Source organism: Lissotriton vulgaris, chromosome 6 (genome assembly GCF_964263255.1).
Source record: "Lissotriton vulgaris chromosome 6, aLisVul1.2, whole genome shotgun sequence".
Taxonomy (NCBI): Eukaryota; Metazoa; Chordata; class Amphibia; order Caudata; family Salamandridae; genus Lissotriton; species Lissotriton vulgaris.
Genome location: NC_141694.1, coordinates 930701436 through 930721766, shown reverse-complemented (window position 1 = coordinate 930721766; position 20331 = coordinate 930701436). Strand labels below are relative to the sequence as shown.

The window sequence follows — 20331 nt, the reverse complement described above, 5'->3', positions numbered from 1 at the left end:
CCGCCACCATGGTGGGTCGCCCAATGACGACCTTTGAGAAATGGTTACTAACCAAAGACACAGACAAACATCTCATATCAGAGATCTACAAGATGCTCACGCCACCACACACTCCAGATAAAACACCAGGTCAAAAGCGCTGGGAGGCTGAACTAGGTAGGACGTTAACATCTAGGGAATGGGGCTACGTGTACTATAGGGCTTCACACACCACACGCAACACAGCGGCAAGGGAAACAGCGGTAAAACTGGCAATGTACTGGCACCTCACCCCGGTCCGGCTCCACAAGGGGAACCCATCACGCAGCGAATTTTGCTGGAGGGGCTGCGGGAGCGAGGCACATTAACCCATCTCCTTTGGGATTGTCAGGAAATCCGGAACTATTGGGATGCAGTACTAGACGACATTGATTCCACCTTTGCAACTGAAATCCCAAGATTCCCGGCGTATGCTATACTGGGACTCCCCAATGCACTCACCTTTCCTTTGAAATCAATTCGGGGTCGTCAAATGGGGATCGCCATGCAGGCAGCCACGCAACACATCTTATCACTGTGGGGCTCGACGACTAAGCCCACCCACACAGGGTGGTTACACAAGCTCTGGTTCACCCTAGGGATGGAACGCATACAGGCTACACTCACAAATTCCACCACTACATTTCAAAAAACATGGCTTCCATTGTTAACCAGCCTTTCCAAAGAATTCAATGAAGTCACATGCCCTAAATATCTCCGGGTTCTACTCCTCACTGACACTATACATAACTCTCGGTGACTCTTTGGCTACTCGCACCAATCATCACTGGCCCACTCGTCGATTTTATGCTGACATATGGCACACTGTTTGGGGTGGGGGAGGGGGGGTCGGGTTGGGGTCAGGCGGGGGGTTTGGTTGTTGTTTTTATTGTCCTGCCTTCTTGCAATGCTTAACATTTGCCTCCTTGATATCGTACTCTCTTCTTGGCATATGTACCTCGCTTCGCCTTTCAATCTCAGGGAAGACATGCTTGTCTGTCCCGCCAGCTGTATATGCCTATTGCCTTTACATTATGTCAAGATGTCTACTGTTGCTTCTCCTGGAATAATCAATAAAACACATTTGAAACAAAAAACCATATCTGCCCTGATAAGACTGGGGTTGGTACATTTGGTAACCTCCACGAAAGGAGAAAGTCTCTCTGCCAAGGGCGCCTCGAAAAGGAATCCTCCTGTACTGAAGTGTACCCAAGGCTTTGGCAGTGTTGGTGTACTTTTTAATCTCTTGCAGGGCATCATCAATGTGCTTGCCAAAGAGCGCATCCCCATCAAATGGCATATCGAGGATTTTGCTTCCTATCTCCGGGCGGAAAGTGGTAGATTTAAGCCAACCCTGGCGACGGAGGACTGCTGCTCCAGCCAGTTGTCGGAACCCTAGGGAGGCTGGATCCATGGAAATGTTGATAGTTTCCGATGCTGCTCTTTCCCCCTCCAGGAGAATTTTTTTCTCGCATCCTGCTTCTTATCCTCTGGCAAAAACTCGAGGTATGGAGCAATATCTGACCACATTTGGAGGTCATATCTCCCTAAGATTGCCAATGAGGGTAGTAAACCTCTTCCTAAATTATCGAGCCTCCTACCATCCTTGTCAGGAGGCGCAGTAATCGGTACCGATGGATTTCTCGATCTGCGCTGAGCAGCCTGAGAGTTGACAGAGTCAGGCCTAGGATGACCAGACAGGTAAGCAGGGGCATCATCTGGAGCCTTCTATTTATCATCAATCCTGGGAAGAATTGTGAGTACAGAGAGAGGGTTCTTCATAATATTGACGCCCTCTTCCCAAATATGTTTGATTATGGGAATGGCGCGAACCAATTTCCTGCTTTGATCTTTAAAATCATAGAGAAAGCAGTCGGACTGCTTAACAGGCATAGGCAGGTGAAATCGTGTTGATGACCTCTCCATGATTGCATGAAAACCTCTGATGTCCTCCGGAGGGGAATCAATTGCCTGAGGAACTGTCAATGATGGTGTAGGGATTACATAATCCTCCCATTCATCCACGGTTTTTGGTGATTTAGGAAGTTCGCCCTCTTCGGCGACTGCATCCTCGTCATCATCTTGTACCCCTTGGTCCTGTGGTATTGGTACAATATCCTGAGACCCAGCAGCCGGAACAGATGAACCTGAAGTATGCAAAATAGATGGAGGAGAAGGCTATCTTTGAATGGGATCAGCCGCAGTTGGGAAACGAGTATGGTAATCTTGCAGCATAGCTGCCAATTCCTGTACCAATGTCACAGGCATCTGTACCACAGGTTCCTGATGAAGCAATAAAACCTGAGGCCTGTGTACGGTTTGATGAGGCTCATAATACTCTTCTTCCTCATCATCCTCTTTGTATTTGACATGAAGCTGAGAGGGGCTGCATGCTGGACTGAACAGCCAATCATCCTCTGACTCCTCCAAAAAATGGCTCTGAGGCAAGGAAGAAATGTATGAAGGGTCGTGGTAGTAGCCCCTCATAGACAGGAGCAAAGACGATAATTTAGATGATAAAATAGGAGTTACTTGTAGTAAAGTAAGCCTTTTCGGCATGATCGTCGACAAGATGACCATGGAAGGAGACATAGGGACAGCTGTAGGTGCCATTACTGTTATTATTGTCGACGTTGTCTTCGTAGTCGACGGAATACCCGTTGTCGACGATGATGTTGTTGAAGTGGAGGTCGTCGTCGACGGTGGAAGCATCGACGAGAGTGGGACCATCGTCAAAGGTGGGTGTGTCGACGAGTGGGACATCGACGGAGGCGAGACTGTGATTGTCGGTGGTATCGTCAACAGTATCGTCAACGGAGGCCATTATTTTCTGCATTGTCGAAGGTATAGATCTTACTGGTTCATCCGTTGACGGAGATAGCATTGACGAACTCTGGGGTGATTTTGTCGTCGATGGGGTCTTTTTTGACGACAACGAAGATCTGACATAACTCTGACTGAGCCCTGGACTGTTTAAATGCCATTTTAAGTGGCATTTTTGATGTTTCCACAGATTATCCACAGATTTTCCTTCAGGAGAGAAAGAAAGCTTCTCTTTTTTAGAGGCAGAGTGGCTAGTTGTAGTGTAGTTGAATCACTCCAACTACACTACCGCCCCAACAATCACCTATTATTCATCTCCAAGATAGTTGAAAAAGCAGTCCATGCTCACCTTCAAGAGTACATCAGTGCTAACCATTGCCTCTCCGATGATCTGTTCACAGATAGCATCAAGATTAACTAATACACCAATGATACACATCTCTACTTGAAAGTCTCCTCTGCGTCAGACATCTAATGCCTCAGACACTACTTGCACATCATCCAAACCGGGCGTGCAGTGTCTACCTGAAGCTCAACTCAACCAAGTACAGAATTCCTGATATTTGCCTCGAACACTAAAGGCATAGTACAACCTGATGGCTTCACACCACAACTTTCACTGAATTCCAAGTCATGTGGATTCACTATGAACACAAACCTCACCATAAAAGGAACACATAGCCAAAAAACAAAGACAGCCTGGTTCCAGCTCTCTTTTCTAAAGAACGTCAAGCCATTTCTTCCTAAAAGTGACTTCAGAGCTGTTGGTCAAGCACTTGTAATATGACATCTGAATGCTCTAAGGCCTTCAAGACTCCACAATGGCACCCCTCCTGGGCACCCTAAATGCTGCAGCGCACCTCATCCAGGGCCTGAAAAAAGACATTACATCACCACTATTCTGATGTGTCCCCTTGCCGGTCGCACAATCTTCACAACCAGACACTGCCATCCATGTCGAGCAAAGGGACATTTAAAAGAAATAAAAAAATTCAAAGGCCACTGTTGTTCTTACCTCTTCCGGGGCTAATAGCTGTTAGAAGAGGCTTACGATCACTCATTTTGTCATTCATTTCCTTCTGAGATGCCAGTTCTAGGTCTTTCTTCTCCAAGAGCTTACTCGATGGGTAGAACAGGCCTACAGTCTGGGTACCTTTGTCCATTCTTTCAATGCCCAACCTTGACTTTGGCAAAGCGACAATTAAGGGCTTCCAAGCAGCATCCTGCAAACACAAGCCATAATCACTTAAAGTGATATAAAGTGGCAAAATGCAGACAATAAAAACAATATACATTATTTACATATTTGTAAGTCATACAACTGTTGTGTGGTCTAAAAACAATTCTATAAAATGAATTACACAAAATAATACAATGTTGTTTTAGTTTGATAGCTTGCATGTATAAAATAATACCCGATTGCCACAACGTGATTTAAATAGAAAAGAGTAAGCTTTGTAGGGCCTTTCTCAAAATAAAATATGGATATTCTTATTTATTTACTATTTCATCTGACATATTGAGGTAGAGGCTTAGAAGAAACCCAGTAAGCAGGCTGATCTTTGTGTTCTGGTGTTCACTATGGAACTTAATACTCCAGTGCACATCCATTGTCCAAGAGGCTACAGCAGTAAATTACTCTATAGTCCACCTAAAAACATTCTACAAGGAACACACAGGGAGGCATAGAACCAGTAAGTTCTGTGATCACAAGGCACTTTCCTGGGGCAAGCTACCTCATATCTTTGGTACAACAAGCAGACAAGACACTAATACAGAGAGACACTACACCATGAAAGGCACAAAAAGACTAACTGTATAAGCAAACATACATCACAAAGAAAACAAAATGTCAATTGTTACTCACCCATTCTCCAACTTCACTGAACTTTCTATGCTTCTTTATGACTTTCTGAGGATGAACATATTTACTTGTCCCTTGCACCCTCTTTGGAATCCAAACATGAACTACATTACAATTCAACTCCTTGACAGCCTTGCTCCCATCCTATTACCATTTCCTCCTAAACTGTTGTTCTATTTCCTTTTTGTTGATAGAATTTTTAGTTCCCCCACATGAAACATCTCAATCCCTTGATATAGAATACACCCAAAGAGGACACCAGTATGCAAGATTTCCTCCTGCGGCACAGTTGAAACGGTATCACTTTTGTAGTGGTATTTGGAGTTAACTTGTACTGCTCCACATGTCCACACACAGCTTCTCTTCAGTTCCTCACAGCTTCTCTCTAATTCCTCCCCTTTGAGTACTGAATAGCTTCCTTAAAGGTTCTGTTAAATCTTTCAATCATGCCATTAGTTGCTGGGTGGCACAATGTACACCTCTTGTGTCAAATAACCCTAGCCTGCAGGAAATCTGTCATAGACTTCCAAATCAACAGTATGCCAAATTAAATCAGGAAACACTTGGTATTGGTCTCCCCGGCAAAAAAATCTGAAAGAAAATTTGATAACATGAGCTGCAGAAATCTCTTGACTCTCAAGGCATTAGAGAGCCGGGTCCCACAATATCAAAAGCTACTTCACCCCAAGGACCTGCAGGGATTTCCTGCAGACCATAGGAACAGGCTATAATTTATTTGACTTGTCACTTAATGTGCAATCTAGACAGTCTCTGACTTTGCTCTCTGTTTGAAGAGCCATGCCTGGCCACCAGTAGGAAGCTCTTAATCTTTACATTTTATACACCTTGCTGTCCCTCAATGTGACAGATCCATCCATCTTCTCTCTCACCTTCAGGAGTATGGACTTTCTGAAAAATAAACTATTATCTACAAGAAGTTCATGACAAATCTCACCACACCATCTAATGACAATATCTATATTTTTACTACATTTACCTGTAGACACTAACACACACACCATTTATCACAGGATATTTATCCAGATCTAATAAATACTCATCACGAGAAATACATTTAAAAGTAACTATACAAATGTTAAGCTCATCTTCCACCATATATAATTATCTTTATATTCACTCAAATAATCATTTGTTAATCTAGAAAAGTAATCAGGTGTCTTGTAGGCAATTCCTAGAATATACAAAACTTCAAAATGATAATCCTATAATGCCACTATCCGCTTGCAAAGTCAGGTGGAAATACTGTTCAAAAACTTTTTTTGCAAAGACCTCTTGAAGAGGTTTCTGATCAGAATATACTAAAAATTTAGTACCCCGCAAACACTTTTTAAATGTCTTAATGTACAGATATAGGGCAAAAGCCTAAGGTAGAGTATAGTGGAGTCTCTAGAGGTAAAACCTAAGAGTAATCTAATGTCCTTCTTGCACTAGCATATGTACTAAGAGAGCAAGGCAACCCAAGTATAAAACTTTCCAAGTTCTGAGCTTTCCAAAAAAACTCTTGATGTCAAGGAGCTTATGTTCACACTCATTATCCCATACAAAAGATGAACCTTTCCTTAGAAGTTTCCTGATGTACTGGATCTTCTGGAATAATCCTAAACAAAACCGAAATAAAATTCTGGCATACAGAAGGAGGCCTGAACATCATCTTTTTTGTTGGAAAAGAGAAATTAAGAACAGATTTCACTTGACCAACATCCATATGTATAACATGGACTGAACACATTAATTCCTCAAAATAGAATTTACAATTGATAACTTGTTGAAATAAAAGAATATTGAAATTTAGTTGAACAAAACAGCCATTTGTGCCTACATTTTATTTTCACCGGTAACTTCTTTGAACTGTGGTAGATTTTTGAAAGCTATATACCCTTATGCCTATGGGACCCTTCTGGATGCAGGGATATATGAGGCTTGTGTGTTCACCAAGAAACCGAGGTACCCAGAGCCAATAACTGAATTGCACCTTGCAATGGTTTTTGATTGTGTACCGGGTAAACAGTAATTCATTTGGTAAAATATAAAGAGTGAAAAATAGGTATCAAGGAAACCTATATATTTATGAAATGCATCTATTAATTTGTGGGTACACATATTAGCATGTGAACTAGAGGGTATTGTTCAAAATGACACACAGTCTCACATTTGGAAGGCAGAAATGGATAAAAACACAAATGTTAATAACACTTGCTCTACTATTCTGTGTTCCCCTAAGTCTCTCGATAAAAATGGTACCTCCCTTATGTGGGTAGGCCTAGTGTCTGTGACAGGAAGCAGCCCAAAACGCAAAATGGACACATCACATTTGTTAAGTGAAAACTGACCCTTTTTTTGCAATGTGCCTAGCTGTGGATTTTGGACCCCAGCTCAGCCGGCACTTAAGGAAACCTAACAAATCTGTATATTTTTGTAAACTAGGCACCCAGGTAAATCCAGGATGGGGACTTGTGTGGCTCTCACCAGGTTCTGTTACCCAGAATCCCTTGCCAACCATAAACTTAGTAAAAAAGAAAAACACATTTTCCTCACATTTCTGTGATGGAAAGTTCTGGAATCTGTGGGGAGCCACAAACTTGCACCCACCCAGCATTGTCCTAAGTCTGCCTATAAAAAGGGTACCTCACTTGTGAAGGTAGGTCTAGTGCCCGCAACAGGAAATGGCCCAAAACGCAATGTTGACACACCACAATTTCCCAGTGAAAACTGACCCTTTTTTTGCAATGTGCATAGTTGCGGATTTTGGCCCCTAGCTCAGCTGGCACCTAGGGAAACTTAGCAAACCTGGACATTTTTAAAACTAGACACCTAGGGAAATCCTGGACTGGGTAACTTCTGTTGCTCTCACCAGGTTCTGTTACCCAGAATCCCTTGCAAACCACAAACTATGTAAAAGAAAAAAAACACATTCTCCTCACATTTCTGTGATAGAAAGTTATGGAATCTGCAGGGAGCCACAAACGTCTACCCACCCAGCATTCCCCCCAAGTCTCACGTGTGTGGGTGCCCAAAGCAGTGCCTGCCTAAAAAATGAAAAAAACTGCCCTTCTGGACCCACTTTGGTTTCCCCTCAGTTTTCCCTGTTATACGTTTTTAGGTTCTCTCCTTTGGGCACTTACACAAGTGGGGTATCATTTTTTTCGGGAGACTGAGGGAAACACTGGGTGGTGAGACAATTGTGCCGGAGTGGGTATCACACAACCTTCCGACACAGAAATAGGAGGAACGTGATTTTTTAAGATAAATTTGAGGTTTTCTGGGGATTTTGGGTAATAAAATGCTGGGAGGATCCACACAAGTGACACCGCCAGCCAAGCGCCATCCATGCACACCACCAGCAAAGCACCAGCCAATGAGATTGCCAGCCAAGTGAAAGTCCACGCACACTGCCAGCCAAGCGCTAGTCCACACACACTGCCACCTAAGCACAAGTCCACAAACACCTCCAGCAAAGTGCAGGTTCACACACAGCCAGCCTAACACCAGTTAACACAAACCATCAGCCGGACTCCAGTTCACACAGAAACTTTCACTAGTGTCTAGTGGTTTTCTGTTTGCCTTGGGAGCAGATATGCCTAAAAATATCGCTGAGCCAAAATGTGTTCACAGAAAAATGGAGCAACCCTTGCCTAAGGGGCTGCTCCCTGACATGCCCATAAACATATCTCTGGTGCCTAGTGGGCTTTCTGCCTCTCCGGGGGATAATACCCCATCTGCCTCCCCGGGATGCAGAAATACTGTGGCTATTTCTTCGGGGCGGTGGGGGCATTGGGGGCATTATTATCACCCATTATGGGCAGCACCCTTACCTTGTAATAAAAAAATTCCTGGTGTCTAGTGGGCTTTCTGCCCTCCTGTGGGCAGATCGGTGGTTTGGAGGGTGGGGGCATTAGCATGTCCAGTTTGGGCAGCCCCGTCCCACTCCTATAAAAAAAGAAAATGCCTGGTGTCTAGTGGGCTTTCTGCTCAATCCCCCCCCCCCCCCCCCGGGGTTGGGAGCCCGAGGGTAATAACACCCAACTGCAGTAAGACTGTCCCTTTTGTTTTGGACTGTGGGGAAACAAGCACACCCATTCTGGGCAGCCCCCACCCCTCTTTTAGAAAGAAAAAAAATCCTTGGTGTCTAGTGGGCTTTTTGGGGGAATCGGGGGGGGCAGAAAGACTGTCCCTTTTGTGTTGGGGGCATTGGCATGCTCATTGTAGGCAGCCCCTATCCCTCTTTTATAAAAACAAATAATCATCACTGGTGCCTAGTGGGCTTTCTGCCTCCCCAGGGGGCAGATCGGGTGCTATTGCCCCCATCTGCACCCCAAGGGGCGTAGAAAGATTGTGCCAATTTTAGGAAGGGGTGGGGCAATATAAAGTCCTTTTAGGACAGTCCCCACCCCTAGGTTTTCACACACAAAAGAATCCCTGGGGTCTGGTATGCTACCTCCCCCATCTTACCCTGAGGGGGCATAAAGACTAAAAATGGGCAGATTTATATGGGGGTAGAAAATGCTCTTGCTGAAGGGGGCGCTCTCCCTCCCTGGTGTCTAGCGGGTGGATCCCTGCTTGGGGATCACCCAACTTCGGCGATTCCCAAGCAGGGACCAACTAGGGAAGGGTACCATTGGAAAGGGGAGATTCTCCCCTTTTCAATAATACCTCTGCCTACCTGCTGAGCCAAACAGGTCATTTCACTTTCAGTTTCAGTGTAATGAGGTCAGCGCACCATGTGCGCCGATCATCACTACACAGAAAAACAAAATGCCTCAGACAGCTGGAGAAACTCTTCTCCAGCTCCCGAAGCTGAAAAAGAAAAAAAAGTAATCCCTCTGCTGTTTACACTGCAGCCGAGGACGTAAATATTACGGCCTCTGCATGGAAGGAGTTAAAGATTATACCTTTGTTTTTGAAAACTTTTAAGACCCATTTTATTGAACTCAAATCACTCAAGAGTGTCATTACAGATGAGATCATCTTAAAAAAATGTAACATTTGGTGGATGACACAACAGTTTAGTCAACAACATTTGAAAAAACGCTGCAATGGAACATTACCCAAAAGGAGTAATACAAAATGATGAGTTCTTAAAATCTGCTGTTAGCCTAACCAGCCGATACTCAGACGTTAGGCAAGTGTGATAAAGTATTTTGCAACAGAAAATAAGCTAACCATCTTGGTTATTTTAGGCAAAGGAAATCGGTCTTCCATCAGTCTTTCATTACACTGTCTTAGTTCAATATACAACCTAATATTCCCCGTTGGTCTTAGTAGCTACAACCAAGGGTGCTAAACACTGTGGCTTTAACAATTTTAATGATACCTTTAGCACAAAATAAGTCTAAATCTTTCTCAGCTGAGACTTGTAGAGAAATGGGTATGTTTCTGATTTTACATGAAACTGGAGCAGCATTCGGTTCCAAACAGATGTGGTGTATATATAGCCCTTAACAAAACCAACTAAATTTGAGAATTCTTCGGCAAACTCCTTGAGCAACTTATTAGGTAAACAAATCGATCTTGTCAACCAATACTTGCAGATTCGATTTATGATCTAGGTAAATGCCTAATAACTTTTGGTGATGCCAACTTAGAATAATACTGCCTTTTACAGGTACATAGTGTTATCAAATCACCGGAGGTAGCAAAAGTGACATCACATGATATATGATCCTATGTGACATCATGACTTTTAGCCCTGATAATATCACAGAAGGTGACATCATGCGACACTGGGCCCTGAAGAAGCAACAAGAAGTGAAATTACAGAAGTGGATGTACCATTAGAAACATAATTATGAAAGCTAAGGCTCGCTTTGACTGGCCTATCAAGTGCAAAGCTGGAAGCTGCACAGGGCCTCTATGACCATTAAAAAGGGTAAAGATCAATCATACATCACACATTGAACGTCATTATTGCTTAGATGAGGAACAGAACCATTTGTATGAATGCGTGTTCTTATTGCCCGTGTACAGCCTAGGATGTCTCTGTTTATATCCATAGAAGAGCTGAGTGCCCTAGTCAAGCATCTGAGACTACATCTTAGATGCCAGATAACAGTGCAACTCCTTCACCTCATACCACCTGATCTGGAAATTTGTAAGACCACCTCGACCACTCATTGAGGAACTGTAATGCGTATATGTTGTCCATACTTTTTATTTAACAAAAGGGAGATGTAGTGTTATGTGATCATTTGCATTAGGCCCTTGTGGTCCTTGCCGAACTCCTTACAAAGTTACGTAATCAGTTGGGAGGTATCTGGGTGTGGTTAATAAAGTTTATGACTTATTGCGTTCAGTTAACGGTTGCATACCAAAGAATAAAAACGTGCGCTGCAGAGCTCCATGTGTGAAGTGGTCATTTGCGTGCTCCAAAGCTTGGGTGGACGCGACACCTACTTCCTCAAGCCCTTGTAATTTCTTTTTTTCCTGTCCAGACCAGTGAAACAATCAATAACTCGGAGCCTACTGCAAGCTAAGTTGTGCTTGGTGGAGCCTGTGAGGCCTGAAAATAAACGCTGCTTGGCAACATCTCACTCCATGGAAAAACTGAAACAGTTGCACGTTTCAACTGTGTACAGTCCCAGTCAGGTGCTGCCTAGAGTCGCTGCCTTTTACCTTTTCACAAAGAGGAGAAATATTTCTAACATGAAAATGGTGCAGCCTTTAAAACCGGGGGCCAGAGGTTGCAAAGGGCACAAAAGCATGACCAGCATACATGCCAACTTTTAGAAGAGGAAAGTGGGAGATTTTAAAACATAAATCGGGAGAATGTATTTCCCCATTGACTTCTATTGAAACAGAGAAAATTTCAGGTAGGAGACAGGCAAAATAAAGCCATTTTTTGCTTACATGAATCAAGGTCTTTTGCCTTAATCGGGTTTATCCAAGGGGTAGCAAAACCAATGCCCCTAAATTACATCCATGTATAGATTTTTACTAAGGTATGGTTCCCTCTAAATTTGAAATAGGCTTCAAAATACTCAACCAAATCAACTGCTTTTCTACCACCAATTGTAAGACATAAGGCTCCTGCTGAATGACTTCGTCTTTGAAAAATTGTGCAAAATCAACTTCTGAAATTAATGAGAGAAGTGCCCTGAGTCCATCATCATGGTTATACTTGTACCACTCAGTGAAGATAGATAAGACGGATGTTCACATTGTATTTTCAAGACATAACTCACAGATGAGATTTCATTGATGGTTTCTTAACTAGAAAAACATTTGCGGCACTTGCCAAAGTGACCTTTTTGACACATGTGTGCAAAAGAGCTTGCTGGCTGGATTAGCTGTGCTGTTAGCTAAATGAAAGGAATTACCATAACGAAAACAGAAACATTTGGCCTTGGCACTATCAACAAGTTATTAGGTCATTTTTAATTTTGAAAATACATTTTGGGCCTCATTACAATGTTGGTTGGAAAGCAATCCGACTGACTTCTTGACGGAATTTGTTCTGACCGACTGATTACGATGGTTCCGAACACCATTAGGAAAGTCTCCCATTGACTTCAATGGGAGCCTGTGATCCGACCAACAACACAGGCTCCCATTGAAAAAAGGGGTGGTTGCAGAAAACCTTGCACCCTGTGGTAGGCACTGTGCATGTTTCAAAGGGGGTTACCTAGGGTACCCCCCCCCCCCCACCCCCCCCCCCGGGCCCCAATTGGAGGCCTCAGGGTGAAGTTGGGCTTTCTACAGGCCCCCAAAGTCAGTTTCTGGCAGCCGTTCCATGTTGGACAGTCCTATTCGGAAAGGCTGTCTGAATCTGACATCGTAATACATCGGTCTGAAACGTTGTCCGTAGAGCTGTACGATTCGGCTCTGACCGCCTCGGATTCTCCAAATGTGGCCCAGAACCGATTCAGAATGACCGAATGGTTACCTTTGGATTGTAATCCATTGGTCGGAAATGTTTCTGAGTCAGTCAGAAACCTAGGTTCCAACACGAGTTTGGAACATCCGCCTGCCATTCGGTGCCTATCCGACCGACATCGTAATGAGGCCCTTTGTGTATATATATCAGCTATGGAGTTTTTGTGTAACTGTTTTACACATGCCATGGAATGCTGAACCCATTTTACTATGGTAAGAACTCCATTCAGCTTCTGATCGTCCTTTATTCAGCATTTTTCCCAGATTTTATTATTATTGCATTTCAACATAAATGTATCCATAATGCTATCCTCAGCTGCATGGTGAAAACCAACTTCCTTAAGGTTGTAACATACTCTTCCACCATTTCATAAGATCTCTCTTCTCTCATACCAAAGTAATAGCGTTCAAGAATAGTAGACCGCCTAGGTAAGAACTGTCTAGTAAGTTTCCTTAAAGCAATATCAAGTAGAATCAGACCCTTCACCCAATAGATGGAGAACATCCTTGAATATTTTCTGGCCCCCGCTCCAAAGCAATTTATTAACATGGAGGGTTTTTTTTTTGTTCCTCAGGAGAGAGAATTGACCAGCATTCTTTTAAATACTTGATAAATTATTTTTTCCATTTGGCCCACCAAAAGATCAGTTCACTAGGTGAAGGTAGGAAAAAGGAGGTGTAGAAATATTTTGCTCGTTGAAAAACAAATTGCAAGCAATTTAGATACCACCTTTTGTTCTGCAGTGTTAAGTAATGGATAAATGGGAATACCACCTGTGAAAAAAAAACTGGTTACAATACAGTGTTTGATTTGTAGGTCAAGTTGTAGATTAGTGTAGGGATGAATTAAAAGTGGTAGCGTTTAAAATTGAACAAATAATGTTATTTTGTCCTTTCTTTTATTTTTTAAATGAAGCCCAAAACAATGCATTGTTATATATCACAGTTGAAAGCCTACTGAAGCCTGACGACAGATTGGATGGGAGTCTTTGTGGCAAAAGGGAAGCTATCAGAGCCATGGACGCTGCTGGTGGACAGAAGAACTGGCATGTGATGCAGTGAGAATGGAGAGCACTCAAGGGAACAGAGAATACTCAGGGACGAGGATAACACTTTCAAGCTGGGAGCTCGAGGGTGAGTTTGACACTGAAAGTCCTCATGAAAGGCTCAGGCCTAAGTCGGTCATTTTTGTGCTTACGATTAGCTCAAAGTAGCCATTAGAAACACAACAAATTTCAGTAAAGCAGCGTGATCCCCGAATTGAGCACTATATCCAATAATAAAGTAAGAAAGATGGAGAGATGGAAAAGTGATGAATATTCAGATGGCGAATTTGAAACCCTAGAGTGTAGAATTATGAAATTCAGGTATTGGTAATTTGTGCTAGAGAACTGGTTATCTGAACTCCAGCTAGGATTCTCTCCAATAGTTTTTTATCTTTAAAGTATGATTTTAAATTTGAGGAGTTCTTGGATTACATTAATCCACCCTCGACCAGATAATGCACTCTTCTACTTGCCACCTTAACATGGTCATGGTCTTCCGGTAATTCTGAAACTAAAACGTGTCCAATGTGTTGCATATAAAAGGGAAGAGCACATATTGGCATAGATGCATCAAGCTAAAAACCGGTCGCAAACGGGCCGATTCTCAGAATCTGCCCCTTTGCGACCGGTATTTTTGCATTTGGGATGCATCATCCCAAATACAAAAATAGTAATTTAAGAAATCGCAAAATTGCGATTACTTAAATTGCAATTGCATTTAAGGAATCTCGAATTGAGATTCCCTAAATGCAAAGGATGAAAGTAAAGAAAATAGCGATTTCGCTAATAGGGGTAGCAAATTACCATGAAGTTGAACTTCATGGTAATTTGCAAAAACTTTGAAAAATGCACTAAAGTGCATTTTTCAAAGTTCCATTTTACACACAAACATGCCCTTAGGGCAAGTGTGTGTGCAAGATGTAGCTATATGCAGATTTCAGGGGTGCAACAGGGTGTCCTTTTGACACCCTGGCACCCTTGAAATTGCAATCTCAATTTGCGATTCTCGAATTGAGAATCGCAAATTGAGAATGTCCTCCCATTCATTCCTATGGGCCTCTAGGCCCATAGGAATGAATGGGGAGGTAGTCCTTAATTGCCACTCGCAATTTGCGAGTCGCAATTAAGGAATGTTAAGAAATCGCTATTTTTTAAGCGAGTTCTTCATACATTGCCTTTTGCTATTCCTTATTAGCGAATCCTTATTTTTCGCTAATAAGGAATCGCAAAATGGATGCTTGATGAACCTATAGGATTGTTTTTCTGCAGAGCTTATCAGAAGCAGAGAGTGACCTGGTCTGTTCCACTATGTCAGGTTATATGAATTAGACATTGTCAAGTTGCCTTGCGAAAATGTAAAACTGACACCATGGTGTGTATATTATTTACTGTATTGAAGTTTCTCCAAACTGTTTAGCATCTAAGGTCCAAATTAAAATGGCTTGGAAAATTATATGAGCATAATGTTGGGTCATGATATCAAGTAATCAACTGTTTGCTGTTCAAATTTTAGGTATTTTTAAAACTGTACATGATGGAAGATTTGGTACATGGATATTAATAGTATTGATATGTTTGTAAAGCTCTTGAATGTCCTACGGCATTTTGGCGTTAGTGTCTGCAAATACAGAAACAGATCTATGTATAGAAATAGTGCTATCAAAAAGCCAGATTTGCAAAAAAAAAGAAATGTTTTAAATTGTTTCCTAAACTGTAGGAGGGTGGAAGATGCTTTAAGGTATAAGGGGAGCGAGTTCCACAATTTTAAAGTGACATCTGAAAGACTTCTCCCTCCCCAAGCAGCTCTCCTAGTTTTTGGTCTTCCTATTGATTTAGTAGCTGGAGTTTAGAGTTCTTCTGGGAATGTACCAGCCGAAAACTTTCCTCAGGTAGAGTTGGCCTGTATCATGAGGCGCTTTGTAGGCCAGGCAGAGCGCTTTTAAAATTACTCTATTCCCAATGAAGCTTATTGATGGTTTGAGAAACCTATGAGTGGTTTTTAAAAAACTTCATCAGCAAACAAGCGGTAGTACCTCTAAAATGTATCAGGAACAAGATTTAGGCGATGCACCTGAGAATTACCCTTCAAATGCCTCTCAAGATACAACTGATATGCCACCTCAAGCGACTCTGGACGGAATGTTCACCATGTTGAAACAAATGCACTTAGAGGCTCGCTTAGAAAGCAGGAGAGCTAGACAAGACACTAAAAAAATACAAGCAAGTATTAGAAAAATGAATAAAAAATATGAAGAGGTGGAAGGTAGGGTGGAACAGGTCGAAGAGAGAACTGGGAGACTGGAGGATGAAGTCACAGACTGGCAGACTTCTAGAATGGAGCAAGGAAAGGTGATCGAGGACCTACAGTGGAAGCTGGAGGATTTCGAGAATCGCCAGCGGCGGAACAACCTGCGATTTTTGGGCCTAGAGGAAGGAGTGGAAGGGAAGGACCCAAGGGGCTTTATGATTAAATTATTGAAAGGCGCATACCCAGAGGCGCAGTGGCAGTGGGAACATGAAATTCAGAGAGCTCACAGATTCCCACTGACGCAGAAGAAAACAAGAGGCGCTAATCAGAATGTCTTACCTAGGGCAATGTTAGTTTTCTTTGGAAATTTCTTGGCTAGACAGGAAGTTATGGAGACTGCTAGACCAGATAAGAAAAAGTCATTTGAAGGGATTACATTCTTTACTAGGCCAGATTTCTGCCACACGACTGTGGAAAGGAGATGGAAACTCAGGCAGCTAATTACTCCATTCCAACGCCAGGGCTCTGAAGCATACTTGATGTATCCATCAAAGTTGAAAGTTGTTACAGGGGGACGCATCAGAATGTTTTTCTCGGAAATAAAGGCAGGCGAATACCTCGCAGAAATTACAGAGATTCAAAAAGGCAAGAAGAGTAGGGATTCTGAACCAGCATAAGTTCCATATTGCAATACTAAGGAAGTATTGAGTATGGTAATATACGGGTAGGATGGGTGGGAGAAGGAGGCGACACTACAGCAGTGAGCAGCCACACATAGGTCAAGATTGACCTATTTGCCTGTAACAGGGGGGGATCAGCAAGGGGAGGGGGGACAAGGGGGGGTTGGGGGAGGGGGGTGGGTGGGAAGGTGGCGGTGAAGAATTAAGGGTATGTACAGCACAAGTTAAGAAGATGTGTAGGTATAAACAGGTGACAGTAAATATCTTGAGGAAAATGATTGCGGGCTCGATTTCAAAGATCAGATGGCGATAAGACTTGCTACCATTAATATTTGTGGGCTATATGATGGCGGGAAAAGGCAGAAAGTTGCGGCTATGTGTAGACTATTAAAACTGGATGTTATATGTCTTCAGGAGACACATGTGAGAGGAAAAGATAAATACCTTATGGATCAGTTAGGGTATGAAGTCTTAGCACATACGCAGCAAGATGTAAAAACAAAAGGAGTGGCCATATTTGCAAAAAAAGGATTTATGACAGTAAAGAGAAAGAAGGAAGATGATGAAGGGAGATGGGTGGTGGTAGAAGGGGAAACAGCTGGAGGTCGATACACAATTGTTTCTGTATACGGCTCTAATGAAGATGAACCTGATCTATTTGATTTTTTAGATGCTGAGTTGGCATTATGGCCAGAACCAGTAATTTTTTGTGGGGACTTCAATATCAATGGGTTATCAGGGTTGGGTATGTCGGGAGGGGGGATGAAGGGAGACCGCAAGAAGAAGACACGAAGGGCTATTGCTAATTTAATGAATAACAACGCACTGGTAGATGTTTGGTCAGCACATAATCCCGCGGGAACAGGCAGTACCTATTACTCTGCTCCCCACAAAGTTATAGCCAGACTGGATTACTTCTTAGTCTCTAGCCCCTTAGTACCAGACTTGAAAATAGAAAAGTTACCTCGGGTCTTTTCAGACCACAATCCACTGGTATTGACTATTCCTCAGAATTGTAATTCTATTTACAAAGAATATAATGGGACATTTGAAAGAGGGTTACTTAAAGAAGATGAGTATGTCAATAGAATGAAGGTGTGGATCAGACAATTCTGGGAGGTAAATAGAGGCACGGCATCCACAGGAGTGGTCTGGGATACATTCAAAGCAGGGATAAGGGGGGAAACATTGGCTTATACTTTACACAGGAGCAAGAAAGAAAAACTGGAATTAACTAATAGGCTACAGGACTTAATGAAGCTAGAACAACAGCTTATCCAGTCGGTCATAAACCAAGAACCTCTTGAGGGGATCCTATTAGAAATAGAGCTGAAAAGGGCAGAGACCAGTGAAAGATTGGCAAATAAAGCGGCGAGCAACTATTTAGCAAAAAAGGAAAAATGCTATGAATTTAATGAGCGGGTTGGGCATATGCTAGCAGTCCGCATTAGACAAGACTTGGCAGCAGGAGAAATTAAAGAAATCAAGAATAAAGGGAGGAATGTTGTGACTAAGGTAGAAGACGTGAGGGAGGTGTTTAGGGAGTTTTACTCAGAGCTATATGATCAAGACTTAAGAGTTGGGGAAGATGAGATAGAGGATTACTTAGCAGGCATTCCTCATAAGGAACTGAATGAGGAGGACAAAGAGGCATTGGAATTACCACTAACACTGGGAGAACTAAATAATGCAGTAACGAAACTCCCCTCGGGGAAGGCCGCGGGACCTGACCAAATTCCGGCGGAATTCTACAGGACCTTCTGGGACACTTTGGGGATTGATATGCTGGAAATCCTAAGTCATGCACAGAGGGGGGAAAATATACCACAATCATGGGCCGGAGCGAATATCATTGTTATCCTGAAAAAAAAACAAATCGCATTTGGATCCCGGCTCATATAGGCCAATTACGCTCATGAACGCGGATGCAAAAATATACTCCAAAGCTCTCTCGCAAAGACTAAGTAGGGTAATTAAGGGGCTGGTATACACAACACAGCATGGATTTATACCTGGTAAAGGGACCACTCAGCACACAAGGAGGATGGTTACCATATTGGATGCTGCAGGTGCCGCAGGAGACCCTGCCTCGGCCATCTTCTTGGATGCAGAGAAGGCCTTTGACAGGGTCTCCTGGGGCTACCTGTGGAAGGTCTTGGAGTGGTTTGGGATAGGAACAGGCTATATAAAGGCTATAAGGGCGTTATATCTAGAACCCACAGCTAAGGTGAGGATAAACAGAGGGTATACTGAGGGTATACGCATAAAGCGCGGTACAAGACAGGGCTGCCCGGCTTCACCACTGTTATTTGCCTTATACCTCGACCCCCTTTTGCGAAGATAAGAAGGGAATCCAAACATTCTCCCGATTAGATTGCACGCACATGAGTATAAGACACTTGCATATGCGGATGACGTGGCGGTGGTCACCCCAGAACCTGGGTCGGCTATTTCAGAAATTGAACAAGAGGCTGTACTCTTTGGTACAATTGCAGGCTACTCACTGAATAAAGGAAAAACACAAATAATACAAAACAATTGGGTGAACTTTCAGGATATAAGAGTAGCACCTGAAGTTACATATTTAGGTGTGAAGATCACAGCTGACTTAGATAGGTTAGTTGAAATTAATATGAGCCCGCTACTGGCAAAAATAAAAACAAATACAGAAAGAATGAATAACTTACACCTGACCTTAATGGGTCGAATTAATGTAATTAAAATGGTAACATTCCCAAAAGTTTTGTATTTATTTAGATCTATCCCTTTATTTTTTGACAACATATGGTTTAACAAGTTGGAAGCGATCTTGAACAAATTTATTTGGATCAAAGGGAAGACAAGGAGAGCCTATAGACACTTAACAGTAGATAGAGAAAAAGGTGGCTGGGGGGCACCGGATTTCAGGCTATATTATTGGGCTGCTGTACTGCAATATAGTAGGGGGTTAATAGGTGGGGGAGGTACAGAACATATAACGGAAACCGAGGTAGGATTAACTAATGTCTATACTACACTATTGGGTGAGGAGGCTGAGAATGGGTTTTTAAACACAACTGACTTCACCTATTTTAAACATACAAGATTTAAGACCTTGAAGGCAGCATATAGGGTTTGGAAAGGAGTGGCAAAAAAATTTGGTTTGGGTAGATTTAATAATTATACGAGGCTGTACACCAACTGTTCACTACCGAGGGAGATCTTTAAGGATGCCACTATGAGAGACTGGTATAATAAGGGTATAGTGAAAATAGGGAATTTGCTGGATAGTCAGGGCAACATGCTACAGTTTGGGTCGTTAAAAATGAAATTCGGGCTAGAGCACAATAGTTTCTATAAATATCTTCAAACCAGGAGTTTCCTAACACAAAAACAAGGCGGCCCGGCAGGGATGGGACAATGTAAAATTATGGAATATATAGAAATAACTAATAAGTGTACAATAAGACAACTATATGCGGAACTGAAAGAGAATAAAACAGATGAAAGGGCGAAATATTCACAAAAATGGCTAGAAAAACTGGGGTCAGGGTTAGAAACCTTTCAGTTATCCTTGGATTTGGGCAGAACAGTGTTATGCTCTGCAACCCTCCAATCACAGCATTTTAAGACAGTGTTTTCACTTTATCATACCCCGGCCAGAATCTCCCAGTGGGGCGGCACGTCGGGAATACCATGCCCCCGCTGCAACTCAAACGAGGCAGATATTGTACATATGTTTTCGCAGTGCCCACAATTGTTTACTCTGAAAATGGCCATTGA

The 20331-nt window shown here is 42.6% G+C and overlaps 1 protein-coding gene across 1 annotated transcript in view; it reads right to left on the bottom strand.

Annotated features, from left to right (window-relative positions):
- Positions 1-20331, bottom strand: part of DZANK1 (double zinc ribbon and ankyrin repeat domains 1) — a 1079146-nt gene that overhangs the window by 463295 nt on the left and 595520 nt on the right. Inside the window, exon 13 of the mRNA XM_086926915.1 lies at positions 3857-4064. Coding sequence (XP_086783041.1) covers positions 3857-4064 — 208 coding nt within the window. The remainder of the gene's footprint in view (positions 1-3856; positions 4065-20331) is intronic.